Raw genomic sequence first — 25,603 nt, 5'->3', positions numbered from 1 at the left:
CAACCTTGCACACCAGGGATAAATCCCACTTGGTCGTGGTGAGTAATCCTTTTGATGTACTGTTGTAACCTATTGGCTAGTATTTTGGTGAGAAGTTTTGCATCCATGTTCATCAAGGATATTGGTCTGTAATTCTCCTTTTGGATGGGGTCTTTGGTTTGGGGATCAAGGTAATGGTGGCCTCATAAAACAAGTTTGGAAGTTTTCCTTCCATTTCTATTATTTTGGAACAGTTTCAGGAGAATAGGTATTAATTCTTCTTGAAATGTTTGGTAGAATTCCCCTGGGAAACCATCTGGCCCTGGGCTTTTGTTTGTTGGGAGATTTTTGATGACTGCTTCCATTTCCTTAGTGGTTATAGGTCTGTCGAGGTTTTCTATTTCTTCTTGGTTCAGTTTTGGAAGTTGATACATCTCTAGGAATGCATCCATTTCTTCCAGATTATCTAATTTGCTGGCATATAGTTGCTCATAATATGTTCTTATAATTGTTTGTATTTCTTTGGTGTTGGTTGTGATCTCTCCTCTTTCATTCATGATTTTGTTGATTTGGGTCCTTTCTCTTTTCTTTTTGATAAGTCTGGCCAGGGGTTCATCAATCTTGTTAATTCTTTCAAAGAACCAGCTCCTAGTTTTGTTGATCTGTTCTACTGTTCTTTTGGTTTCTATTTCATTGATTTCTGCTCTGATCTTTATTATTTCTCTTCTCCTGCTGGGTTTAGGCTTTATTTGCTGTTCTTTCTCCAGCTCCTTTAGGTGTAGGGTTAGGTTGTGTATTTGAGACCTTTCTTGCTTCTTGAGAAAGGCTTGTATTGCTATATACTTTCCTCTTAGGACTGCCTTTGCTGCATCCCAACGATTTTGAACAGTTGTGTTTTCCTTTTCATTGGTTTCCATGAATTTTTTAAATTCTTCTTTAATTTCCTGGTTGACCCATTCATTCTTTAGTAGGATGCTCTTCAGCTTCCATGTATTTGAGTTCTTTCTGACTTTCCTCTTGTGATTGAATTCTAGTTTCAAAGCAGTGTGGTCTGAAAATATGCAGGGAATGATCCCAGTCTTTTGGTACCATTTGAGACCTGATTTGTGACCTAGGATGTGATCTATTTTGGAGAATGTTCCATGGGCACTAGAGAAGAATGTGTATTCTGTTGCTTTGGGATGGAATGTTCTGTATATATCCATGAAGTCCGTTTGGTCCAGTGTGTCATTTAAAGTCTTTATTTCTTTGTTGATCTTTTGCTTAGATGATCTGTCCATTTCAGTGAGGGGGGTGTGTTAAAGTCCCCCAATATTATTGTATTGTTGTTGATGTGTTTCTTTGCTTTTGTTATTAATTGGCTTATATAATTGGCTGCTCCCATGTTAGGGGCATAAATATTTACAATTGTTAGATCTTCTTGTTGGATAGACCCTTTAAGCAGGATATAGTGTCCTTCCTCATTTCTTATTACAGTCTTTGGTTTAAAATCTAATTTGTCTGATATAAGGATTGCCACCCCGGCTTTCTTTTGGTGTCCATTAGCATGGTAAATGGTTTTCCACCCCCTCACTTTCAATGTGGGGGTGTCTTTGGGTCTAAAATGAGTCTCTTGCATACAGCATATCGATGGGTCTTGTTTTTTTATCCAGTCTGATAGCCTGTGTCTTTTGATTGGGGCATTTAGCCCATTCAGGGTAACTATTGAAAGTTACTAATTTAGTGCCTTTGTATTGCCTGTAAAGTGACTTACTGTATATTGTCTGTGTTCCTTTCTGGTCTATATAACTTTTAGGCTCTCTCTTTGCTTAGAGGAACCCTTTCAATATTTCTTGTAGGGCTGGTTTCGTGTTTGCAAATTCCTTTAGGTTTTGTTTGTCCTGGAAGATTTTTTTATCTCTTTCTATTTTCAATGACAGCCTAGCTGGATATAGTATTCTTGGCTGCATATTTTTCTCATTTACTGCCCTGAATATATCATACCAGTCCTTTCTGGCCTGCCAGGTCTCTGTGGATAGGTCTGTTGCCAGTCTAATGTTTCTACCATTGTAGGTTACAGACCTCTTGTCTCGAGCTGCTTTCAGGATTTTCTCTTTGTCTCTGAGACTCATAAGTTTTACTATTAGATGTCGGGGTGTTGACCTATGTTTATTGATTTTGAGAGGGGTTCTCTGTGCCTCCTAGATTTTGATGCCTGTTTCCGTCCCCAAATTAGGGAAGTTCTCTTCTATAATTTGCTCCAATATACCTTCTGCCCCCCGCCTTCTTCTGGGATCCCAATTATTCTAATGTTGTTTCATCCTATGGTATCACTCATCTCTCGAATTCTGCCCTGGTGATCCAGTATTTGTTTATCTCTCTTTTTCTCAGCTTCTTTATTTTCCATCACTTGGTCTTCTGTATCACTGATTCTCTCTTCTGCCTCATTTATCCTAGCAGTTAGAGCCTCCATTTTTTATTGCACCTCATTAGTAGCCTTTTTGATTTTGATTTCGACTTGGTTCGATTTTAGTTGTTTTATTTCTCCAGAAAGGGTTTCTCTGATAATGTCCATGCTTTTTTCAAGCCCAGCTAGTATTTTTAAAATCATCATTCTGAACTCTAGTTCCAACATCTTACTAATGTCCGTATTGATTAGGTCCCTGGTCGTCGGTACTGCCTCTTGTTCTTTTTGTTGAGGTGATCTTTTCCGTCTTGTCATTTTGTCCAGAGAATAGATGAATGAGAGAACAAAAATGCTAACAGGGTAACAACATCCCCAGGAAATAAATACACCAAATAAATCAGAAAAGACCTGAAACCAGGGGGAAAGAAAGGGAAAGAAAGAAAAAAGAAGAAAAAGAAAACAGAATATGATCACATATGATCAGGCTGGTGCATAGATCAGTGCCACACACTAGATTTTGGGCGTATTTTGGTCTGTTAGAAGACTATGCCTCTCAAAATTTCAAAGAAAGAAAAATTTATATATGTACAAAAATAAAGGTTAATACGATGGGAAGGAATATGACTGTAAAGGTGAAAATTATAAAAGATTTGACAAAAGGAATTGATAAGTTGGTTGAAAAAAGAAAGAAGAGGATTTTTTTTAAAAAAAGGGAGAGAATGTGATCAGGCAGGAGACTAGAACAAAGCCAAACACTAGAGATTTAGGGTATATTTTGATCTGTTAGAAGAAACTGTATCCCAAATTTTAAAGAGAGAACAACTTAAATATGTATACCAAAAATAAGGGTAACTACTGTGAAGGGATAGAATATGACTCTAAAAATGAAAAATAAAGATTTTTTTTTAAAAGTTTGATAAGATGTTGGTTCAAAAAGGGAAAAAAGAAAAATTTAAAAAAAAGTTAAAAAACATTAACTTTGAAAGACTAAAGAATCACAGGAAAAAAGCCATGAATTCTATGTGCTGTATTCCCCTAGTACTGGAGTTCTGCCGTTCTCATTGATTGGTAAACTTGGTCTTGGCTGACTGTTCTTGCTGAGGGGCCTGTTGCTGTGGTTCCCAAATGTCTTTGCTGGAGGCGGTATTACCCCGCCCTTCCCGGTCCGGTGTAAGTAATTTGCTCTGGTTTGCTCTCGGGAGCTTTTGTTCCCTGCAAGCTTTCTGTACAGCTTTGGAGGACGAGAATGAAAATGGCAGCCTCCCAATCTCCACCCCACAGGAGCCAAGAACTCGGGGCCCCACTCCTCAGTGAGCCCCCAGAGAAAAGCAGTCTCCCCGGTCTCCGGCGCACTCCGTGCTCACCCAGCCTGTGACCAAGCGTTTCTATCTCTGGCACCCAACTCGGTGTGGAGTCTCCAAACCCAGCAGATCCCTGCGGTGTGCTCCCGTGCCGCTCCTCCAGGGGGAGGAAGGGGAGTCTCCCTGGATCCCTGCTGGAAGAGCAGTGGCCCAACTGTGCCGCAGATCATGGTTTATGGCAACCCTGAGCTGCATGCCCACTCCTCGGCTCTGTCTCTGCAGCCGGCTTCCCTGCTCCGGTACCTGGGAGCTCTGTTGCACTCAGGCACTCCCGATCTTCCTGTGACCCCTGAGGGTCCTGAGACCACACTGTCCCAGAGAGGGTTTCACCCCCTGCTTAGCCACTGGAGCGACATCCCTCAGCAGAGCTGACTTCTCTAAGTTCCGATTTTGTGCTCCGCAGCTCTATCACTTGCCAGAAGCGGCTTACAGAGGCCCCCTTCCCTGCCGTCTGTCTTCCCAACTATCGCCTCGGATTCACTTCTCCGCACATCCTACCTTCCAGAAAGTGGTCGCTTTTCTGTTCAGAGAGTTGTTGCTATTCTTTTCTTTGATCTCCTGTTGAGTTCGTAGGTGTTCAGAATGGTTTGATCCCTATGTAGCTGAATTCCTGGACCAGATGAAATCCAGGTCTCCTACTCCTCCGCCATCTTGCTCCTCTCCCCTCATCTCTTTATTTTTTTAATCCTCTTTTAGTTTTTAGTTATTTTCTCCTTGATTGTTCTAAGGATTATAGTATGCATCTTAACTTCTGAACAGTCTATTTCGGATTAATACTATCTTAATTTTCATAAAATTCAGTAATTTTGCTCCAATATAGCTCAATTTCCTTACCCTTTGTGTTTTTATTGTTATATATGTTACATGACATATATAATATATACATACATTTAGACAATGTAGTATATTAAAATATTTATAAATATGTATAATTTATATATGTTATAAACCCAACAATATATTCTTCTAGCCTACAAGAGATTTATTTCAGACCTAAAGAGACATGCAGACTGGAAGTGAAGGCATGGAGAATCGTTTATCATGCAAATAGAAGTGAAAAGAAAGCCAGAGTAACAATACTTATATCAGACAAAATAGACTCAGTTTTTTTTTAGACTTTATTTATTCATTTGACAGAGAGCACAAGCAGGGGGAGCGAGAGGCAGAGGGAGAGGGAGAAGCAGGCTCCCTCATGAGCAGGGAGCCTGATGTAGGGCTCGATCCCAAGACCCTGGGATCATGACTTGAGCCAAAGGCAGATACTATCCACCCAGGCACCCCAGAGAAAATAGACTATTTTTTAAAAAAGATTTTATTTATTTACTAGAGAGAGAGAGAGAGAGAGAGAGAGACAGATAGTGAAAGAGAGCAGGAGCTGGGAGGAGGGAGAAGCAGGCTCCCTACAGAGCAGGGAGCCTGATGGAGACTCAATCCCAGGACCCCGGGGTCATGGCCTGAGCCGAAGGCAAACGTTTAGCCACTGAGCTGCCCAGGTGCCCCCAAAATAGACTTTAAAACAAAGGCTGTAATAATGGATAAAGAAAGATATTATATAATCATAAATGGTACAATCCAGCAAGAAGATCTAACAATTGTAAATATTCACCCAACATGGGAGCATCCAGATATATAAAGCAGTTAATAACAAACAGGAAATATTTGAAGTAATACAATAGTAGTAGGGGACTTTAACATCTATTTACATCAGTGGATAGATCATCCAAGCAGAAAATCAACAAGGAGACAGCGGCTTTTAATGACACATTGGACCAGATGGATCTAACAGATATATTCAGAACTGTCATCCTAAAACAGCAGAATACACATTCTTTTCAAGCAGACATGGAACATTCTCCAGAATAGATCATATGTTAAGCCACAAAATAAGTCTCAACAAATTCAAAAAGACTGAAGTTCATATCATGCATCTTTTCTGACCACACTATGAAACTAGAAATCAACTGCAAGAAAAATACCCGGAAAGCAGAAAAATACACGGAAAAACCTGGAAATACACAAACGTTAAATAACATGCTACTAAACAATGACTGGGTCAACCAAGAAATCAAAGACAAAATTTAAAAAAAATGCCTGTAGGCAAATGAAAATGAAAACAAAATAGTCTAAAAATCCTTGGGATACAGCAAAAGCTGTTTTAAGAGGAAAGTTTATAGACATTCAGGCCTATACCTCAAGAAGCAAGAAAAACTCCCAAATAAACAACCTAATATTACATCTAAGGGAACTAGAAAAAGAGAACAGGCAAAACCCAAAACCAGCAGAAGGAAGGAAATAATAAAGATTAGAGCAGGAATAAGCAAAATAGAAACTAAAAACAAAAACAATAACAATAACAACAAAAATAATGGAATAGATCAATGGAACCAGGAGCTGGTTTTTTGAAATGATCAACAAAATCAATAAACCTTTACCTGGACTCATCGGGGGGGGGGGGGGGAGGGTAACTAAAAAAAAAAAGTCAGAAATGAAAGGGGAAAAATAACAGCTGATACCACAGAAATACAAAAGATTGTAGGAGACTGTTATGTAAAATTATATGCCAACAAATTGGACAACCTAGAAGAAATGGATAAATTCCTAGAAACATAATTTCCCAAAACTGAATTAGAAAGAAGTAGAAAATTTGAACAGACTAATTTCCAGCAATGAAATTGAACCAGTAAGCAAAAAACTCCCAGCAAACAAAAGTCCAGGGCCACAAAGCTTCACAGGTGAATTCTACCAAACATTGAAAGAGGACTTAATACCTGTTCTTCTTAAGCTATTCCAAAAAATCAAAGGGGAAGGAAAACTCCTCTAATTCATTCTATGAAGCCAGCATTACTCTGATACCAAAATCAGATAAAGACATTAAAAAAAAAAAGAACTAACTGGTATCTCTGATGAACCTAGATGCAAAAATCGTTAAAATATTGGCAAACTGAATCTAACAATAAATGAAAACATTCACCACAATCAAGTGTGATTTATTCCTGGGATTCAAGGGTGGTTCAATATTTGCAATCAATGTGACACATCACATAATAAAAACGATATGATCATTTCAATAGATGGAGAAAAAGCATTTGACAAAAGTACAGTATCCATTCATGATTAAAAAAAGAAAACCCTCAGTGATGTAAGATTGGAGGGAATATACTTCAACAAAATAAAAGCTATTAAAAAACCCACACCAACATCATACATTTCCTCTAAGGTCAGGAACAAGATGGGGATGTCCACTCTCACCACTATTATTTAACATAGTACTAGAGGTCTTAGCCACAGCAGTCAGACAAGAGGAAGGAATAAGAGGCATCCAAATTGGTAAAGAAGAAGTATAACTGTTTGCAGACAACATGATACTTTGTAGAAAACCCTAAAGACCTCTCCAAAAAACTACTAGAACTGATAAATGAATTCAGTACAGTTGCAGGATACAAAATTATTGTACAGAAATCACAACATTTTTATATACCAATAATGAAGCAACAGAAACAGAAATTAAGAAAGCAATTCCATTTACAATTTTACTAAAGATAATAAAATACTTTGGAATAAACAACCAAGGGGTGAAAGACCTGTACTCTGAAAACTATAAAACACTGATGAAAGATATTGAAGACAACACAGACAAGTGGAAAGATAATCCATACTCATGAATTGGAAGAACATATATTGCTAAAATGTCCATAGTACCTAGAGCAATCTGCAGATGTAATGTAATCCCTATCAAAATACCAACAACATTTTTCACAGAACTACAACAGACAAATCCTAACATTTGTATGGAACCACAGAAAACCCCAATTGCCAAAAAAATCTGGAAAAAGAAAAATCTGGAGGTATCACAATTCCAGATTTCAAAGCTGTAGTGATCAAAACAGTATGGTACTGGCACAAAAGTAGGCACATAGATCAGTGGAATAGAATAGGAAGCCCAAATACAAACCGACATTTATATGCTCAATTAATCTTTGACGAAGGAGGAAAGAAGATGCAATGAGAAAAAGACAGCCTTTCCAACAAAATGGTGTTTGGAGAACTGGACCAATGGCCTATACCATACACAAAGATAAATTCAAAGTGAATTAAGGACCTAAATATGATACCTGAAACTATAAAAATCCTGGAAGAGAGTACAGGCAGTAATTTCTCTGACATTGGACGTATCAACTGTTTTCTAAATATGTGTTTTGAGGCAAGGGAAACAAAGCAAAGATAAACTATTGGGACTATATCAAAATTAAAAGTCTGCATAGCAAAGGAAACAACAGAACTAAAAGCCTACTGAATGGGAGAAGATACTTGCAAATGACATTTCTGGTAAAGGGTTAGTATCTAAAATACATAAGGGACTTAACATTCAAAAAATAAATAATCCAATTAAAAATGGGCAGAAGAGATAAACAGACATTTCTCCAAAGAAGACATACAGATGGGGTGGCTCAGTTGTTTAAACGTCCAACTCTTGGTTTCAGCTCAGGTCATGATCCCGGGGTCCTGGGATCCAGCTCCGCATTGGGCTCTGTCCTCCGTGTGGAGTCTGCTTGTCCCTCTCCCTCCCCCTCTGCTGCTCCCTGCTCAGGCGTGCTCCCTCTGTCTCTCTCTCTCTCTCTCTCTCTGTGTGTCTCTGTCTCTGTCTCTCAAATGGATGAATAAAATCTTAAAAAAAAAAAGACATACAGATGGCCAACAGACACATGAAAAGATGCTCAACATCACATCATCAGGAAAATGCAAATCAGAACTACAATGAGATATCTGCTCACATCTATCAGAATGGCAAAAATCAAAAGCACAAGAAACAGCAAGCGTTGGTGAGGATGGGGAGAAAAAGGAACCGGTTCCTCTTGCACTGTTGGTAGGAGTGCAAACTGGTGCAGCCACTGTGGAAAACAGTATGGAGGTTCTTCAAAAAGTTAAAAATGGAATTACCCCATGATCTAGTAATTGAACTGCTGGGTATTTACCCAAAAAATATAAAAGCACTAATTCAAAGGGATACATGCACTCCTATGTTTATTACAGCATTATTTACAATAGCCAAATTATGAAAGCAGCCCATGTCCATTATAGATGAATGGATAAAGAAAGTATAGAGTGTGTATTTTTTATGACTAATTCTTTTTTTATGGCTGAAATAATATTCCATATATGTATATGTATTTCTAATATTATTCAGCCATAAAAAAGAATTAAATTTTGCCATTTGCAACAACATGGGTGGATCTAGGGAGTATCATGCTAAGTGAAGTAAGTCAGTTGGAGGAAAACAAATACCATATGATTTCACTCATCTGTGGAATTTAAGAAACAAAACAAACAAATAAAGGGTGGGAGGAGAGAGAAACAAACCAAGAAACAGACTCTTGACTATAGAGAACAAACTGATAGTTACCAGAGGAGAGGTGGGTGAAATAGTTGATGGGGATTAAAGAATACTCTTATTATACTGAGCACTGAGTAATGTATAGAATTTTTTAATCACTGTATTATATACCTGAAACTAATATAACACTGTATGTTAAGTATACTGGAATTAAAATAAAAAATAAAAATGTATATTCCTCTATTTACCCATATATTTGCCATTTCTAGTTTTTCATTTCTTCTTGTGGATTTGAGTTACATCTGGGGTTATTTCCTGTAAAGCAGATCTGCTGACAACAAATTCCGTCCACCATTACTTATTTTGGAATGTTTTCATTTTGCCTTTATTTTTGAAGGATAGGGTCTTTTTTTGTTGGATGTAGAATTTTTGCCTGCCCACCACCACCACTGCAAATACGGCATTCCACTGCCTTCTGACCTCCATTGCATCTGATGGGAAGTCAGTCAACAATTGTATTGTTTTTCCTCATTATTTTCAAGAGTTTCTTTGACTTGATATATCTTTGACTCTGACATGTCTAGGTGCAGAACTCTTGTGTCTATCCTATATGGGACTTTTGAGCTTTTGGGATCTGTACATTTTCATCAGATTTGGGAAATCTTAAACCATTATTTATTCAGATTTTTTTTTCTGCCCCTTTCTTTCACCTTTTCTCCTGGTACTCCCATTAGATGTATGGTAGTACACTCAGTGTTATTGCATAGGTCTCTGAGGCTCTGTTCATTTTTCTTCAAACTTTCCTCTCCTTGAGATTGTATAATTTCTGTTGATCAATCTTTTAAGTTTACTGATTCGTACACTATTTCAGATCCACTATTGGGCCAATCTACTGAATTTTTCATTTCTAATACTGTACTTTTAAACTCAGAATTTGATTCTTTCTTTCTTTCTTTTTTTTTTTAGTTTCTATATTGTGATATCCTATTTGTTTCATTATCACCATTTTAATTCTTTAAACATGATTTCCTTTAATTCTTCGTACATATTTATAATAGCTGCTTTTGAAGCGTTAAACATCTGGGCTCACTCAGAAACTATTTCTATTGACTGCTTCTTCCCCTGGTTATGAGTCACATTTTACTGTTTGTTTATATATCTTGTAATTTTTTTGTTAAAAACTGGACATATTTAATAATATATTGTAACAACTCTGGATCTGATTCCTCCCCAGCCTCCCTCCCACCTGAAGGTTGTCATTATTGACATATTGCTGTTATTGTGTATGTTTGCTTATATTTAAGTGACTTGACTGGGCTTAATGTGCACAGTCTTTCTCAGAACCCCATGGGGGTATAGCCACTCATATCTGCTCAGGTTTTTAAAAATTATTTTAATTTTTAGCCAGGCCTTCTTGGGGTGTCCCTTTGTGTCTGTGTAGCTTAGTGGTCAGCTAGTGATTGGTTAAAGCTAGTGATTGTGCTCAAACATCTTGCACCAGTAAAGCTTCTATCCTTTGTGAGTATGTTAGGGGGCTCATCTAGTTTTCAACTATGCCCCAGCTTTTATTTTCTGCTGAGCCCCTCAGTTCTTCCCTTCACACGTGGGAAGCCTCTCAATCAGCTATGGGTATGTGCAGAGCTTAGGCCCTCTCAGGTCAGCTCCGAGTACATAAGCAGGTTCCAGTTAGCCAGGAATATGTGGAGAGTTTACCTAGCCCACTGTGGCTCTCATTTCCAGAATCTCCTTGTTAAATTTCTGGATTTATGTTCCAACTGGGATAGCAACCTCAGACTTGCAGAGCTTTCTCTTTTATTCTCCAGTTGAGTTTAATGCTTTTATGGTCAGTGCTACTGAGTGTGGGGTTTTCATCCTCCACTTCAGATTACATCAGCAACCTCAGGCAGTGAAGTTGCTGGTTTTCATGGCCAACTACTACGTGGACTGTGCTTGCATGGGGGTAAGGAGCAGCCAAGCGGTAACACCACTGACTTTCATTGTTCTTACTCCATAATTTTTCATAAATAAACAGTTTTGAATTTGTTGTTTGACTTTGGTTGTTTTCTGGAGTCCTGAAGTGGTTGTTTTTGACTTTTTTGTCTAGTTTTATAGTTGTTTTGAGGGGAAAGGATTTGCTGACCTCTTCAGTTTGCCACAGCTGGAAGTCCTGCCTCCTGCTTTGTATTTGCAGTATTTTTGGTTTGGGTTATTTTTAAAAGGCTAACTAATTAAAAACCTGAAGCACATCTATATTGTAGCTGCTTCAGCAGTTTGCTTTACAATGGAAGAAGTTAGGAGATTGTGATTAGGTTAGGGGTGGGACTGTAGTTCTGCTATAATTCTGCTGACAGCACTCTCCTGTGGAATGTTTCTTAATAGCATATTCTTGTGTAATGATGAAGAAAACGTTTATTTTTTTAAGTAAGCAAATTCCTTTGGAATTCTACCAAAACATAAGAAAGATAGTATATACACTCCTTGCTACAAAATAAATCAGTGGTACAAGGAAATATATGACAGAATTCATTGGGCTGGTATAGATATGTGTTTTTACAAAAAATAATAAAAAGAATTGTCCTCTTTAAAAATTACTCATCATACAAATTTCAACTTGAAGTGCCTTTTTATGCTCAAAATTTTAACTGAGAAATTTGTCTTTACTTTTTTAGTTCTATAATAATAGAAATATAGAAATGTACACAAAATAAAATATATAGCTCAGTGATTTATCACAAAGTACACACTTCTTTATCCACCATTCGTATAAGAAATAGGCCGTCACTAGCACACAGAAGCCCCTTCTGGTCTCCCCCATCATTATCGCCTCCCCAAGATAACCACTATCCTGATTTTATGGTAACTACTTCCTTTTTGAATAGTTTCTATCTCCTAAGTATACATCCCTAAAAAATAAGAGTTCAACTTTGCTTATATTTTTAAGATTATGGAAATGAAATCTTACATTATTTGTGACTGGTTTCTTTTGTTCAAAATCAGGTGTATGAGATTCATCTGTGTTGAACGTAGCAATAGTTCATTTTAATTACTATAGAGTTTTCTATTATATGAATAGACAACAATTTGTTATTCTGTTCTGTCATGGATATTTGGATTGTTTCCAGTCTTAAGGGTATTAAAAATATTACTGTGAACACACTCATATGTTTAGTGATGTGCACATTCCTTTGGGGTATATACCTTGGAGTCAGATTGCTGGGTCACACTGTATTCGTATCTTCATTTTAGTATATAAAGCCAATCTGTCTTCCATAGCTATTGTACCAATTTACATTCCTACTAGCAGTCTCTAAGAATTACATTGTACCACATCTTCACTAAAAATTTGGTATTGTCTACCTTTTATTATTAGCCATTCTGGTGGTTATATAGTACTTTCTCATTATGGTTTTAATTTTCATTTCCCAAATGACTCATAAGGTTAAGGTCCTTTTTTTATGTTTATTGGCTGTTTGGATTATCCTTTTTTGTAAAATGCCTATTCTATGTCTTTTTAAAAATTATGTATGGGGCGCCTGGGTGGCTCAGTTGGTTAAGCGACTGCCTTCGGCTCAGGTCATGATCCTGGAGTCCTGGGATCGAGTCCCACATCGGGCTCCCTGCTCAACAGGGAGTCTGCTTCTCCCTCTGACCCTCTTCCCTCTCGTGCTCTCTCTCATTCTCTCTCTCTCAAAATAAATAAATAAAAACTTTAAAAAAAAATTGTTATGTATGAATTCTGCATGTATCTGGATAAGCACTTTATTCCTTATATGTGTGGTACAAATGTCTTCTGCATGACTTGCATTTTTACTCTTTACAATGTACAGATAATGAAAAGAAGCTCTTGATTTTAAAGTAGTCAGATACATGAATTTTTCTTTTGCATTATGATTTGTGCTTTTTGTGTCCTACTGAAGAAATCTTTCCCTGCCCCAGTATCTTGAAGATACTCTACTACATGTTATCTTCTAAAAGCTGAATGATTTTGCTTTTCACATTTATATCTACAGTCCACCTGGAGTTTGTGTATGGAGTGAAGTAGGGGTGAAGATTCATTCTGTTTTTCCGTATGGGTATCTAGTTGTTCTATACCATTGCATTGAAAAGAATGTTGTATCTGTCAGGGTCCAATGAGGAGAAAGAAACCATAGCAGTTATTTAAACAGAGTTTTTAAAGTTGGGGGGATGCTAATTAGCTGTAAAGTTGTTTGTAAAGTTTAAAGTTGTAGGTAATTAAAAAGATGAAAACACTAAGGTATCATGGGTCTCACTACAGATCGGAATGGCCCAGTGATGTCTCACCTGCCAGAATCATTGCTCTTTATACTTGTTTAAACAACAGAGTCAGAGGATGTTTAAGTTCATATTTAACTCTTTCAAGTAAATGTAGATGTTTTGCTTCTTCTGATCAATAGTGGAATGTGAGGATATGAGAAAAAAAATGAACCATTTCACTGCTTTGGTTTAGTCTTTTTTCCTTGTAATATCAGATTAACAAATTTGAAGATCAATTTAGTAGAAGTATCTTGAAAAAAAGGACAAGGATCTCTTTCTTATATAGAGAGTTAGCAAATACGAAATTTGGATAAATACAAAAGAAAACCAAACACCAGAAAACCCCAACTGATGGAACAAATTATCTAACTATGAGAATCTTTTTCATGTGTCTTTGGGTGGAGGCAGGGAAGCCTAGAAAGTTTATTCCTCTGAATGGTGTGCAACTCTATAAATTATGTCAAAGTACACAAACTATAGCCTGTTAAAATTTTGGTTAGAAAGACCAAAGAGATGTAAAAATAAATTCCTTATTCCTTAACCTATAGAGTCCTTGAACGTGTAACAGGGACTAAGGTACAAATAAGATACATTTTTTTAGATTTATTTGTTGTCAAAAATTTTACGTCATAGTTTGCGATTGTTTTCTCAAGCTGACTTAATCTAAATACAAGTAAAAATAACTTAAAGGAAATGAATATCAAAATGAACACGAAGGCAATAATTAAATATTTAGAGTCTAGTTAGGAGGTTCTGTTACTGAGATACGTACTGTATTGGTACAGTTGACATAGAAATTGTAGTGTGTATAGCAAAAAATAGAAGATTGCTGATTACAAGTTTATGTGAATAGAATTAGAAGAACCTGATTTTCTCAATCTGAGTGAAACATTCTCATTATAAATTATTTGTTTGCTTGGAATAGTTAAAAACCTGTATCAGAAACATGAACTTTAAAACTGCTAACCCATGTGGGGAAAAGATTCTTCACATAAAATGAATGTGGAGCATATAATTTCTTGGAGATCTTGCTTAGTAGTTATACTAATTTAAAGCTGTTGTAATGTTAGGTTCTAGTGCCTGGGAATGTATCCTCAGTAAGCTTCATTCTTGTTTCATTCCAACCCTTCTACTTGTCCGTAATTTAAGCAGATTTGTGGCAGTGGTCAGAGTTTCCTGGGATTAAGAAAGCTCTACAAACAAAACAACCACGCCAGATCTAAAAAGCTTCCTATTTTGGTTTTGTACTCTTTTGGCTGACTATATTTCTCTGAAGAATGGCTTGTGGATTCTTCTGGCTGTTTAAAAAAACAGTTGAACTGGTATTCTCAGTGTAGAGGATTGATGTACTCCGGGCAGATGTAAAAAAGGATTCTTTTTTCACAACGCTTAAAACTGTATTTTTAATATACTGTTTACAGAATCAAACACTGATTTAAAGCTTAAGAAGTAAATACCTGTTTTAGTGTAACTTGATTGCCCATGAAGATAATGAGGTAAAATGACAGATGTACTGTTTTATGTAAGGCTTCCAGTATTTAGTAGAGAAAGTGACCAGTAAGTGAATTGTAGACTAAGGGATGGCACCTATTTTTCTTTAACAAGGCAAGTTGCCCTAAATGTTGTTCATCATTTCTACAGCTGGAGCTTCATTAACAAGTACAGTTGGAATAACCAGGGTATTGCAGCCACAGAAGAACTAAGCATAGCAAGCCTTTCAGTAACAAAAATAAAAATAAAAGAATTCCTGTGTAACAGGCTTCCACACTTATCTGCGTTCTGTGGTACTGTTTGAGCTGAACTAAAGCATCTGCTACCTCAAGTTAAGAGAGAACAAACTCAACATGGCGTGAAATTACTGCACAGCCATTCACATTCATTCGAGTTATATTGTTACCAGCCACAGGCATGACTGGCTTTTGCATGAATAATAAAATGCTGCTTTGTGAATTTTACCTTACAACATTGCAAGGCACAGTACTAACCTTGGGCCAGGATTAGGTTTATCGTAGAGCAGCCTTCCTCACCACAGTAGAATCAAGACCAGTAAGAAGTCAGAAGTTGGGAAGTATTGCTGTATGAGGCCTGGGGAAAGGGCCTTGTGTTAAATCAATTTGCTAATTTTTTTAAAATGAATATTTATTGTGCAGACTAGCTATTTGGAGACGTTAAAATGATTAAGCTACCATTTGGCAACCGTCATAGTAATAGTTGACTCAGGTAAAAATCATCAATGGATGCTAAAGGTCATGGGTCAAAGTCTGATGAGGAATAGAACAGTTATACAATTACCAAGGGAAAAAAGAGTAATTTTGCAATGTGGCCACCTGACAGACACCTCATCCAAGTGATCAAAGTTAATCACCAGAAATGGGGAAAATTGACATCATGTGCCTCCTAATATGTTCACTGAGAAGACATCACTTCTCAGTTATTCCTGTTAAAAATGCCTGACCTGTGGGGCGCCTGGGTGGCTCAGATGGTTAAGCGTTTGCCTTCGGCTCAGGTCATGATCTCCAGGTCCTGGGGTCGAGCCCCGTGTTGGGCTCCCTGCTCAGCGGGGAGTCTGCTTCTCCCTCTTCCTCTGCCTCTTCCCACTGTTCCTGCTCTCTCTCTCTCTATGTATCTCTCTGTCTCAAATGAATAAATAAAAAAATTCTTTAAAAAATGCCTGACCTGTATCTAATCATGAGAAAACACCACAAACCCAAATTGAGCAGTCTACAAATAAGTGGCCTATACTCTTCAAAAATGGCAGTGTTATTAAAAGACAAAGAAATGCTAAGTAACTGTTCTACATTAAGGAAGTCTCAAGAGACATTGACAATGAAACACACTGTGGTCCAAAATTTTCCTCCCTTGCTATTTAATTGACATTTTTGTCTTCTAGTCTAGTTATAGAAGTGGTATTGAATAGAAAAAAAATATTTTTAACAGTCTGAATATAATACTATACCCAGTTTCCTTCCTATTTTACCTTTATGTGGATTTTTAGGCAGTGTTTTGGATTGGGTTTGGGTTTGGGTTTTTTGGGGGGTTTTTTTGTTTTTTTTTTTTTTAATATGGGACATTTCACGAATTTGCATGTCGGGGCTGTGCTAATCTCTGTTATGTTCCAGTTTTAGTATATGTGCTGCCAAAGCAAGCACTGGGTAGGTGTTTTTTAAGCAATAATTGCGAATGTTAGGTTTCTTAGTTGAATTACTTACAGTTCAAGCTCTTGAAAACCTAAAAATTATAATTCTTAATTGTTTTACCAAATTTTCAGTCAATGGAAAATAGAGTCCTCATGCTGTTTAAATAGTAGAATGCACCATTTAAGAGTTTCATGAGCACCTGAGAAAAGAAATAGTGATCACTAAGATAAATTTATAAAGAAGTCATGGTATTCATAAAGAAGTTTGGTATACTTTTTAGACAGGTTGGTAGGTAACAGGAATGCTTCATTTTCAGGAAGGCAATTTGATGAGTGTCTGATTTCCTGTGGACAAGATGAAGAAATAAACTGAGTGATTATAGTTAAGTAATTCAATAATAATTGGAGGTCAGGCTTATAGGTAGTTTCTAGTGTTGTATCTGTTGCAGAGATCTATTCTGTCCTGTTAATAACTTGGATAAAGTCATTGATGACCTGTGGAACAGACTTTTTAAATGACACAAATCTGGGAGGGATAGCCAAAGCATTGGATGACTGAAACTGGAACTGAAGGATAATGGTAGCCAGGAATGACAGGCAGGAATCAGCAAAATAAATTTGACAGGAATAAATTCTACAAGGACAACCAGTCATATGTGATGGGTGGAAGGAAAAGCTTTAAGATAATTCATGGAAAATCACTTGCAAAATGGTCAGTTGGCCATATTTAACAAATTTATTGCTTTGTTTCCTTTAACTATTTGATTTAACATGTATCGTTTGGGTCCAGTCAGAAAAATGGAAACCATACTAGTATGTCAAACATAGGGAAATGTAATACAAGGAATTGGATATACAGGTGTTAGAAGACTAAAAGATAAAAAAGGGGGGACACTGAGCTATTAAAGAAAAACTACAGGAGGCAGTTACCACACCAAGGGCCTTATAAGAAGCAAAAGGGAAGAGGTCTTCATAATCTAGAACCTATGGCCCTAAGTTGGCACTCGGACTTCTGAGAAGGGGACACTGTTCAGCTACTGGTTGGATTGAAATCCATATTACTAAAAGATGTTCATTTATGTAAGAAGCCAAAATAATTAAATTGTGTTCTCTATATTGAACTAAACGTAATGACATCTGAATGAACATCTCTTCCATCTTGAATTTGGTTCCGAGAATGAACTAATTTGACTTCAGTTGTATTAATCTGTACACCCCTCATCTTTAAAATGGTTTTACCATTAATAGCACCTCTCCTACCTGAGATGTGTTCTTAAGTGACCTCTCAGAAAAAGTATTTATAGAAATTTAGGGAAGGATTAAAAAAAAAAGCATGGCAATTAAGTTGGATGAGCTAAACATTCCCTTTGATTTTAAGTGTGTACTTGTTTTAATTCTTCTTTCTCACTGATACCTTAAACACTGTTTAAGTGGATTGAGTAGTTATTAAGATAAAGATGATTGTCATGCTCTGAAACATTGAAGAACAAAATTTGGAATTGATTTCTCTCTCTCTCTCTTTTTTTTTTCCTTCTCCCCCAAATATTGCTTCTTTAGGTCAGTAACAGATCCAAGAGATGGAAAGAGAGTAGCACTCAAAAAGATGCCCAACGTCTTCCAGAATCTGGTCTCTTGCAAAAGGGTCTTCCGGGAATTGAAGATGTTGTGTTTTTTTAAACATGATAATGTAAGTGAAATTGGTCTTTGGGATAGACTTTTCCCTACGCATGCTTAATTGTGTTAGTAGAGAGCAAAAGAGTAAAAAAAGGGGGGGGGGATGTGCAAGTTATTAAGAAGTTTGGGAACCTGAGACAAATTAGACCATTTTTTTGTCAACAGTGAGCAAATTTAAGTGAATTCTAAGGTGTATTGATCAACAGATAAATATTAATTGATGTAAAGCAAAAGTTAATAGCTGAGGAATGATACTAATATTTAACATAGAAAGAGTGTAATATGTAGTATGAGTGATTTAAGTGGAAATAATTGGTCGCTGATTTTAAATGTTTATTCTTAACCTTTAATATTTGAAATAGATTAATTTAAAAATGTAGGGAAACAGTTTCTTCTCTTAAAAAACAGTATAGCTGTTAAAGTAACATAGGTTAGCTTATTTATGGCTGTGTTTAGAGAAGTCAAGACTCATGGGTGAATAGAAGAATCATTGTGGTTTGAGAGATAGCTTCTTCTCAGACCTGAAGTAAATGTTTGATACATGTAAAATTTACCTGGGGATCTTAGCATTGGACTCTGGAGTTTTCGATTTCATGTGATAAGAAAAACTGCCTCACATTCTTCATTTGGTACTCAACCTATGTTATTTTAATAGCTAAAATAAAAACTTTATCAGAAATATAGTAATTCCTTGTGAGTCTTGACTGCTTGTTTGCACAGGAACTTTTAGAACTTTGACCAAATTGTAGGTCTCACTTTAAGAGAGAAATTTGTAGAAGTTTGAGGTGTTTGGTAAAAGTAGGACTATCAAACAGATTCGTTTATTTGAAATTCCTTGCTTTGACATATTTCATCTTATTGATTACTCCTCTTGACATCCATTTTCCTTAAACTTTTTTTAAAAAGTTATTGCTATCTTTCAGTCAATTGGAATTGCCTAAAAATGTGTTTGTTTCAGTGACTTTGAAAATACCACTCGAGTTGCTATTTTATGACTGGTTCCTCAAATTTTGTAAGTGATTTAGAAAGATGTCTAGTGCTTGCTTAGTTATTTATTCCTTGAATTTGAGTGGCATCCCAACATCAAAGAGCACAAATGTTATTTACATCTTTAGAGACTCAAGTAAAGGTATCCATGGTGAAGAAATTTGCTTACTAAGGATTTCAATGATTTATTATATTCAGACCTATCTTGGCTTCTTTTATAAAGGAGGGATGGGGTAAGAGGCTGTTATCTATATATATATTGGTATCTTTGCTCGTGACTCATTCCTATAGAGTAACTAATTAAGTTACAAAGGTGATGTCAGTGAGTATCGTAAGAAAAATAAACAAGATTCTTGAAAATCTTAACCTATCAAAACATAGCAACCAGTTGGAGCTCCTGAGCTCTATCATAAGTGCTTGTGACTTCTGTGGGAATATTCAAAAGTGAGACAGATGGTTAGAGATGAAGATGGTATGGCACCATTATTTTATATATCATGAATTTATGCTGTGCTCTGAGATCTCCAGAAGCGTCTCAGTGCCACATACCTGGTATGTGTGCAATGCCATCTGAGAAGCAACTGGTATTTGATGTAGTTAAGGAAACAAATGTCAATTATGTCCTGTATAGAGGCAGTGCTAGGTCATGTGGAGGATACAAAAAAGGTTTAAAATGTCCTTTTTTGAGGGATCAGGTATTTAACACTTATTCCTGTGTGTCAGGATGTACCTAGAGGCTTTCCATACATTAATTCATTTAATCCTTAAATCTTGTCAGATAGGGTTTGTTATCCTTACTTCGCAGAGAAGGAAACCAAAGCTTAGAGTTAAGTAACTTGCCCAAGGTCAGGGTGGCACAAGGTTGGAGTCTCTCTTGCTTCAGAGCCCATGTTCATTAATTCAAAAAACATTTATTCCGCACATCCTATATTCCTAAACCGTTTAGCTTTAGGGCTTTCTACCCTTAAGGAGTTTAGTAATGTGATGAATACTATGATTACAGTGCTCTGGGAGAACTACCTGCATAGTTAAGTATTAATGCAAGACAATCTGTGTTTTGTGCATGGAAAAAACTGAGCAACCAAATCTAGAAGTATATTATAATCACCAAGGTGATCCTTAAAAAGGCAGATTCATGGGTCTCATCCCAGACCCACTAAATTGGAATCTCTGGGGTTGAGGCCCAGGGATCTGTAATTTTTAAAGCTCAGGTGAATGTCACACAAGTACCATAATATTAAGGAAAAGAGAAATTGTTGTGGACTTAGAAGCTCAGAGATGCTTTAAACATGGAGGAGGTAAACCTTAAAATGAGCCTTTTGAGATTAAGATTTGATTGAAAGAAAGAGAAGAAAAGAATGTCATGATGAAAATGGCATTTAGAAAGATTACCCTGGCCACTGTAGGAAGGTTGGATTTTAATTTGGATGGCTTTTAATGTTTTTTGTATCCTCCACATGAATACCTACAAAGCCCTGGGAGGCTTTGGATTTTCTTTTGAACAGAACCTTCAAAGTCACTATATCAGGGGTGCCTGGCTGGCTCAGTCAGTAGAGCATGCAACTCTTGATCTCGGGGTCGTGAGTTCAAGTTCCACATTGGGCATAGAGCTTACTTAAAAAAAAAAAAGTCACTATCAAATTCATTGATTTTAGCTGATCTGACTGATTGAGATATACACACTCACTTTTCTTTAAGGATAGATTCACCTTGATGTAGTAACTTAGAGAAACAGTAATGGGTTTAACTTTCTAAAGGTTGTTGGCTGGGCTTATCACTAAAGTCTAGTCAGAATCTGAGCTATTATAAAACCTGGCAAAAATATTCTCTACCCACCTATGTACTTGTGCATGTGTTTATGCACACACATAATTGTCATATTATCAGCATGGAGAAGGCATGATTGAGGTTTTTTTTTTTTTTTTTTTTTTTTCCAGTTTTGCGCTCCTTTGAGAATCTGATAAAAGCTCTTTTGGAAAAATGCACATACACACGATATTTGTGTCACGTTAGGCTTTCACTAGTCCTCTAAAGCCCTTTCGGAGCCCCCTCAAGGGTCCACTGATTCCTGCAAAGATCCCCTGCAATACAAATCTGGGGCTTTTTCTTGTCCTTAGGCAATAGCACTAAGTATGCAATAGGCAGTCAGTCAATTTGAAGAATGAGTAAGTAAATGAAAGTGACAGAAAAAAGAAATCTCCACGTCTGGCATGATAACCTCAGTGATCTCTCTCAGAGTTACTTTTTCCCAATCTTTTAATTCTGAAATACTCCAGAGGGATAGAGAAAACAAAGAGGAGGAGGTAGTAGAGGCAAAGAAGAACGATGCATTTTCCTTTGTGCAGACTGACCTAACTCATACCAATATGGGACCAAGAGGACACTTCTCTGAATGCAGACATGCTGTTTAGCTGCAGACATTATTAATGCTAATGTTTCTGCTGCTAGAGAGTGTGAAAAGGCAAAGGGTGCTGTAGACTGGCTTTTCAGTGGATTTGATTTTGTTTGTTCTGTGCCTAAAATTTGTGGTACTGGGCAGTTTCTTGATGTATTTAAAATAAAACATTCTCGTGTTCATGAATTGGAAAACTCAGTTTGGTTAATATGCATGTTCTTTCCAAGTTGAGCTCTATATTCACTGTAATCCCAATCAGAAACCCAGCAGGGTTTTGTATATATGTGTGTGAGGAAATTGACAAACATTCTGAAGTTTATGGAATTGGAAAAGACCTAAAATACTCAAGACAGTCTTGAAGAAGTTGAACAAAGTCTATTTCACAACAGATACATAAATTAATTCAAAATAGATTGTAGATTTAAATGTGAAAGATAAAATAATAAAGCTTCTGTAATAAAACATAGGAAAATATCTTCGTGACTTTGAGACAAGCAAAGATTTTTAATGAGACAAGTAAAGCATTAACTATTTTATTTATTCGTTTGTTTTTTGAGGGGTTGAGCACAGGCAGAGGGAGAGGGAATCTTAAGCAGTCTCCACACTCAGCGTGAAGCCTGATGTGGGGCTTGTTCTCATGACCCTGAGATCATGACCTGAGCCAAAATCAAGTTTAACTGACTGAGCCACCCTGGCACTCCAAGCATTACCATTAAAAAAAAAAAAAAAATTGCTAAACTGAACAGCTTTTAACCTTAAGAATTAATGCTCATCAAAAGTTAAGGGCGCCTGGGTGGCTCAGTTGGTTAAGCGACTGCCTTCGGCTCAGGTCATGATCCTGGAGTCCCTGGATTGAGTCCCACATGGGGCTCCCTGCTCAGCAGGGAGTCTGCTTCTCCCTCTGACCCTTTTCCCTCTCGTGCTCTCTATCTCTCATTCTCTCTCAAATAAATAAAATCTTTTAAAAAAAAAGTTAAGAGAATGAAAGGACAGGCCTCAGACATATATTCAACAAAAAACTTGTTTCCAGAATATATTATGTGATAGACAATTATAAATATTTAGCATTTGAAGAAGACCATTAGAAGTAAATATTTTACTTGACATTTTTTGAACTGTAAATTCTGTATCTAAACATCATATATCTTATAAAGAGTTTCTACAAATCAAGAACTTTTGCCCATTAGTAAAAGACTTAGGAATTTGACAAAAGAGGATAACCAAATGGCTAATAAGCATATGACAAAGTGCTTAAAGTCATCAGAGAAAGGTAAATTAAAAGCATAATGAGATAATAATGTACCCACCAGAAGGGCTAAAATCAAAAAGACTGACAATACCTACTCTTGACAAGAATGCACATTAACCAAAGACTTTAAAATTGCTGGTAAGAGTGTAAATTTGTAAAACCACTTAGGAAAACTGGTAGTTTCTACTAAAGCTAAATACATACCTACCCAGTGATCCAGCAGTTGTACTCCTTGGTATACTCAAGACAAATCATATATCCGCCAAAAGACATGTACAAGAGTGTTCATGGCTGCTTTATTCGTAATACCTAGAAATTGGAAACAACCCAAATGTCTGCCAGCAGTGCTCTGGTTAAGTACATTGTGTTATAGTCCATTCATATGATGGTATACTACACACCAATAAAAAGGATGAACCACTGATCCACATATCAACAGGGATGAATCTCATAGGCATAACAGTAAAGGAAAAAAGTCATACACAAAAGACTTCATTCTTTATGATTCAATTTGTATAAAGTTCAAGGACAGGCAAAACAAATCTGTGGTGATGGAGATGAGAATAGTGGTGACCTCTGAGCAGGGATGGGTTTTGACCAGAAAGGGACAAGGGGACCTTCTGGGGTGTTGAAATGCTTAACTTCTTGATCTAGATGTTAACCATGGACTAAAAAATCATCATATTATGTACTTTGTGTAAAAATTAATCAAATTACACACTTGGCATACTTTATTTTACAACTCTATTAAAAATAAGAGTAATTACATAGTCTCTACTTTAAAGAACCTAAAATCTGTTAGGGAGTAAGATTGGGGAAAGGGTAGCTCCTTTGCTAAACATGGGATTTAATTGGATTTTATGAACAGTTAAATTTCTAGTTTTTATATTTAGGATTATTTACAGCAGCTGTTTTATTGGTAAAGAGCTAAGAAAAAAGCCAGTTTTGCACTGTGTAACCAGTTTATAGTGAATCTTAAAATCACAGAGGTTAAAATTCTAAAAAACAGCCACCATAATGGGCTTTTGTCCAGTTCTTAAAAGATTTGAGAAATGTGCTGAGACACTGTTTGGTAATGACCATTACTTACAGAAGTATTTTAGTTCATTTTTTTAATTAGACAAGTCTGCTTGCTTTTTTTGTGTTTGAGATCCTTTGAAGAGTTGGTGGTATTTTGGGATACTTTGACTCCTTACAAGTCGAAGTCTTTACAAGAGTCCTATTCACATCATAAGGCTAATCTCACACACTCTATTCCCACAAATAATGGGGTTATAGAGGGAATCAGGCTATTTAAATAGGGAGTCAGGCATGAAGTCTAGAGTTTGAAACTGGTACTCTTCCTTCTTACTTATTTACATCATTTCTGAGATTCCTGGATCATTTCTACTGATCTAAGCACTGTTTTTGCCCCCCTGGAAACACTGTGGAATGCCATCCTCTGATAAACATTTTGAGATAAAATAACAGTAATATAAAATAAGAGGCATTTTAAAAATTCCAAGCAGAGTTTAAAATATTGTACCTTTGAAGCTAACAATCACAGCTAAATGCTTTAGTGCAAATGTCTGACCCTGTTTTATATGGCTTTTCTACAAAAGCTTCATCAAATCTGGAATAAGAAAGGCTCATTCTTCATCAAGGTTTAAAATGTATGGTTGTCACTTTCTCTAGATAACCTTTAATTATAGCAGATAGATTTGAAGTGTAAAATAGCTTTGTCTAATGGACGCTGTCACTCATTGCATTCTGGTTTCCCCCAAGACAGGATGTATGTTGTTCAGACACAGAGTGGAGAGTCCGAAAGATGTCAAGTAAAACACTAATTTCTGTCTTCCTCAAGCATCAAATATTCATGTTAAAAATTGTTCTATCGCATAATGAGAAATGAATTTGCATGATTTGTGACACTAGCTAATTATAGAGTTTTAAATTTATAGAAATGAAATAATTTATCTTTTATATGATAAAAGTTATTTTTTGAAGAAACTGAAAAATCTGTTATCTTTCATTTATACCAAGATTCTAAGTATAAACATTTTAATTCAGAAAGGAAAGATCAAAGTTAAAGCATCTAAACTATTTTCAAACTTTTATATGTAACTGGTTTTAAAGTGAGTAAAGACTTCTTCATTACAGGAGGTTTTAGTTTAATTAGAATTTTAAATGCTTGGCTGAAAAAAATGAGCAAAGGTTTTTCCACATGTAAATTGCAAGGGGAAAAGAAAAAGAGGAGAAATCTATATGTTACAACTTAAAACACAAATCAACCATAAATGTAAATCTTATTTAGATCCTGGTTTAGACTAAAAAACTTTAAAAAAGGAAAAGAAAATTGGAAATTTCAGAATTGGATATTTGATATTAAAAAACATAAAATTTTTAGACTTGATAATTATATACTTTTAGTTTTTCTCTTTGGGGCATCTGGGTGGCTCAGTGGGTTAAGTGTCCAACTCTTGATCTTAGGGTTGTGAGTTCAAGCCCCACATTATTTAAAAATAAATAAATAAAAGTTTTCATCTTTTAGCAATACTTACTGATATATGGCTGAAATAAGTCTGGTATTTGCTTCAGAATTATATAGGGAGAATGGGCATATAGATGTAATAAGAATGGCCATTTGTAGATTACGAAGACTGGGTTTTGATTACATGAGCATTCTTGATACTATTCTATCCACTTTTATATGTTTGAAATTTTTCATAATAAAAATTTTTTTCTTAAAAAAGCTAAAGATAGAAAATTTGAACTTGTACCACACAGTTTATTTCCTATTAAAATAACTTCTTCCATATTCTTTGACTCTCACATTTCTTATTAGTTAGA

General features: G+C 36.2%; 1 protein-coding gene across 1 annotated transcript in view; it reads left to right on the top strand.

Moving 5' to 3' along the window:
- Window positions 1-25,603, top strand: part of NLK (nemo like kinase) — a 167,789-nt gene that overhangs the window by 79,883 nt on the left and 62,303 nt on the right. The window contains 1 exon segment of the mRNA XM_027626266.2: window positions 18,027-18,156. Within this exon segment, the coding sequence (XP_027482067.1) occupies window positions 18,027-18,156 (130 nt within the window).

Source organism: Zalophus californianus, chromosome 16 (genome assembly GCF_009762305.2).
Source record: "Zalophus californianus isolate mZalCal1 chromosome 16, mZalCal1.pri.v2, whole genome shotgun sequence".
NCBI lineage: Eukaryota > Metazoa > Chordata > Mammalia > Carnivora > Otariidae > Zalophus > Zalophus californianus.
This window is presented reverse-complemented; position numbering and strand designations above follow the sequence as displayed.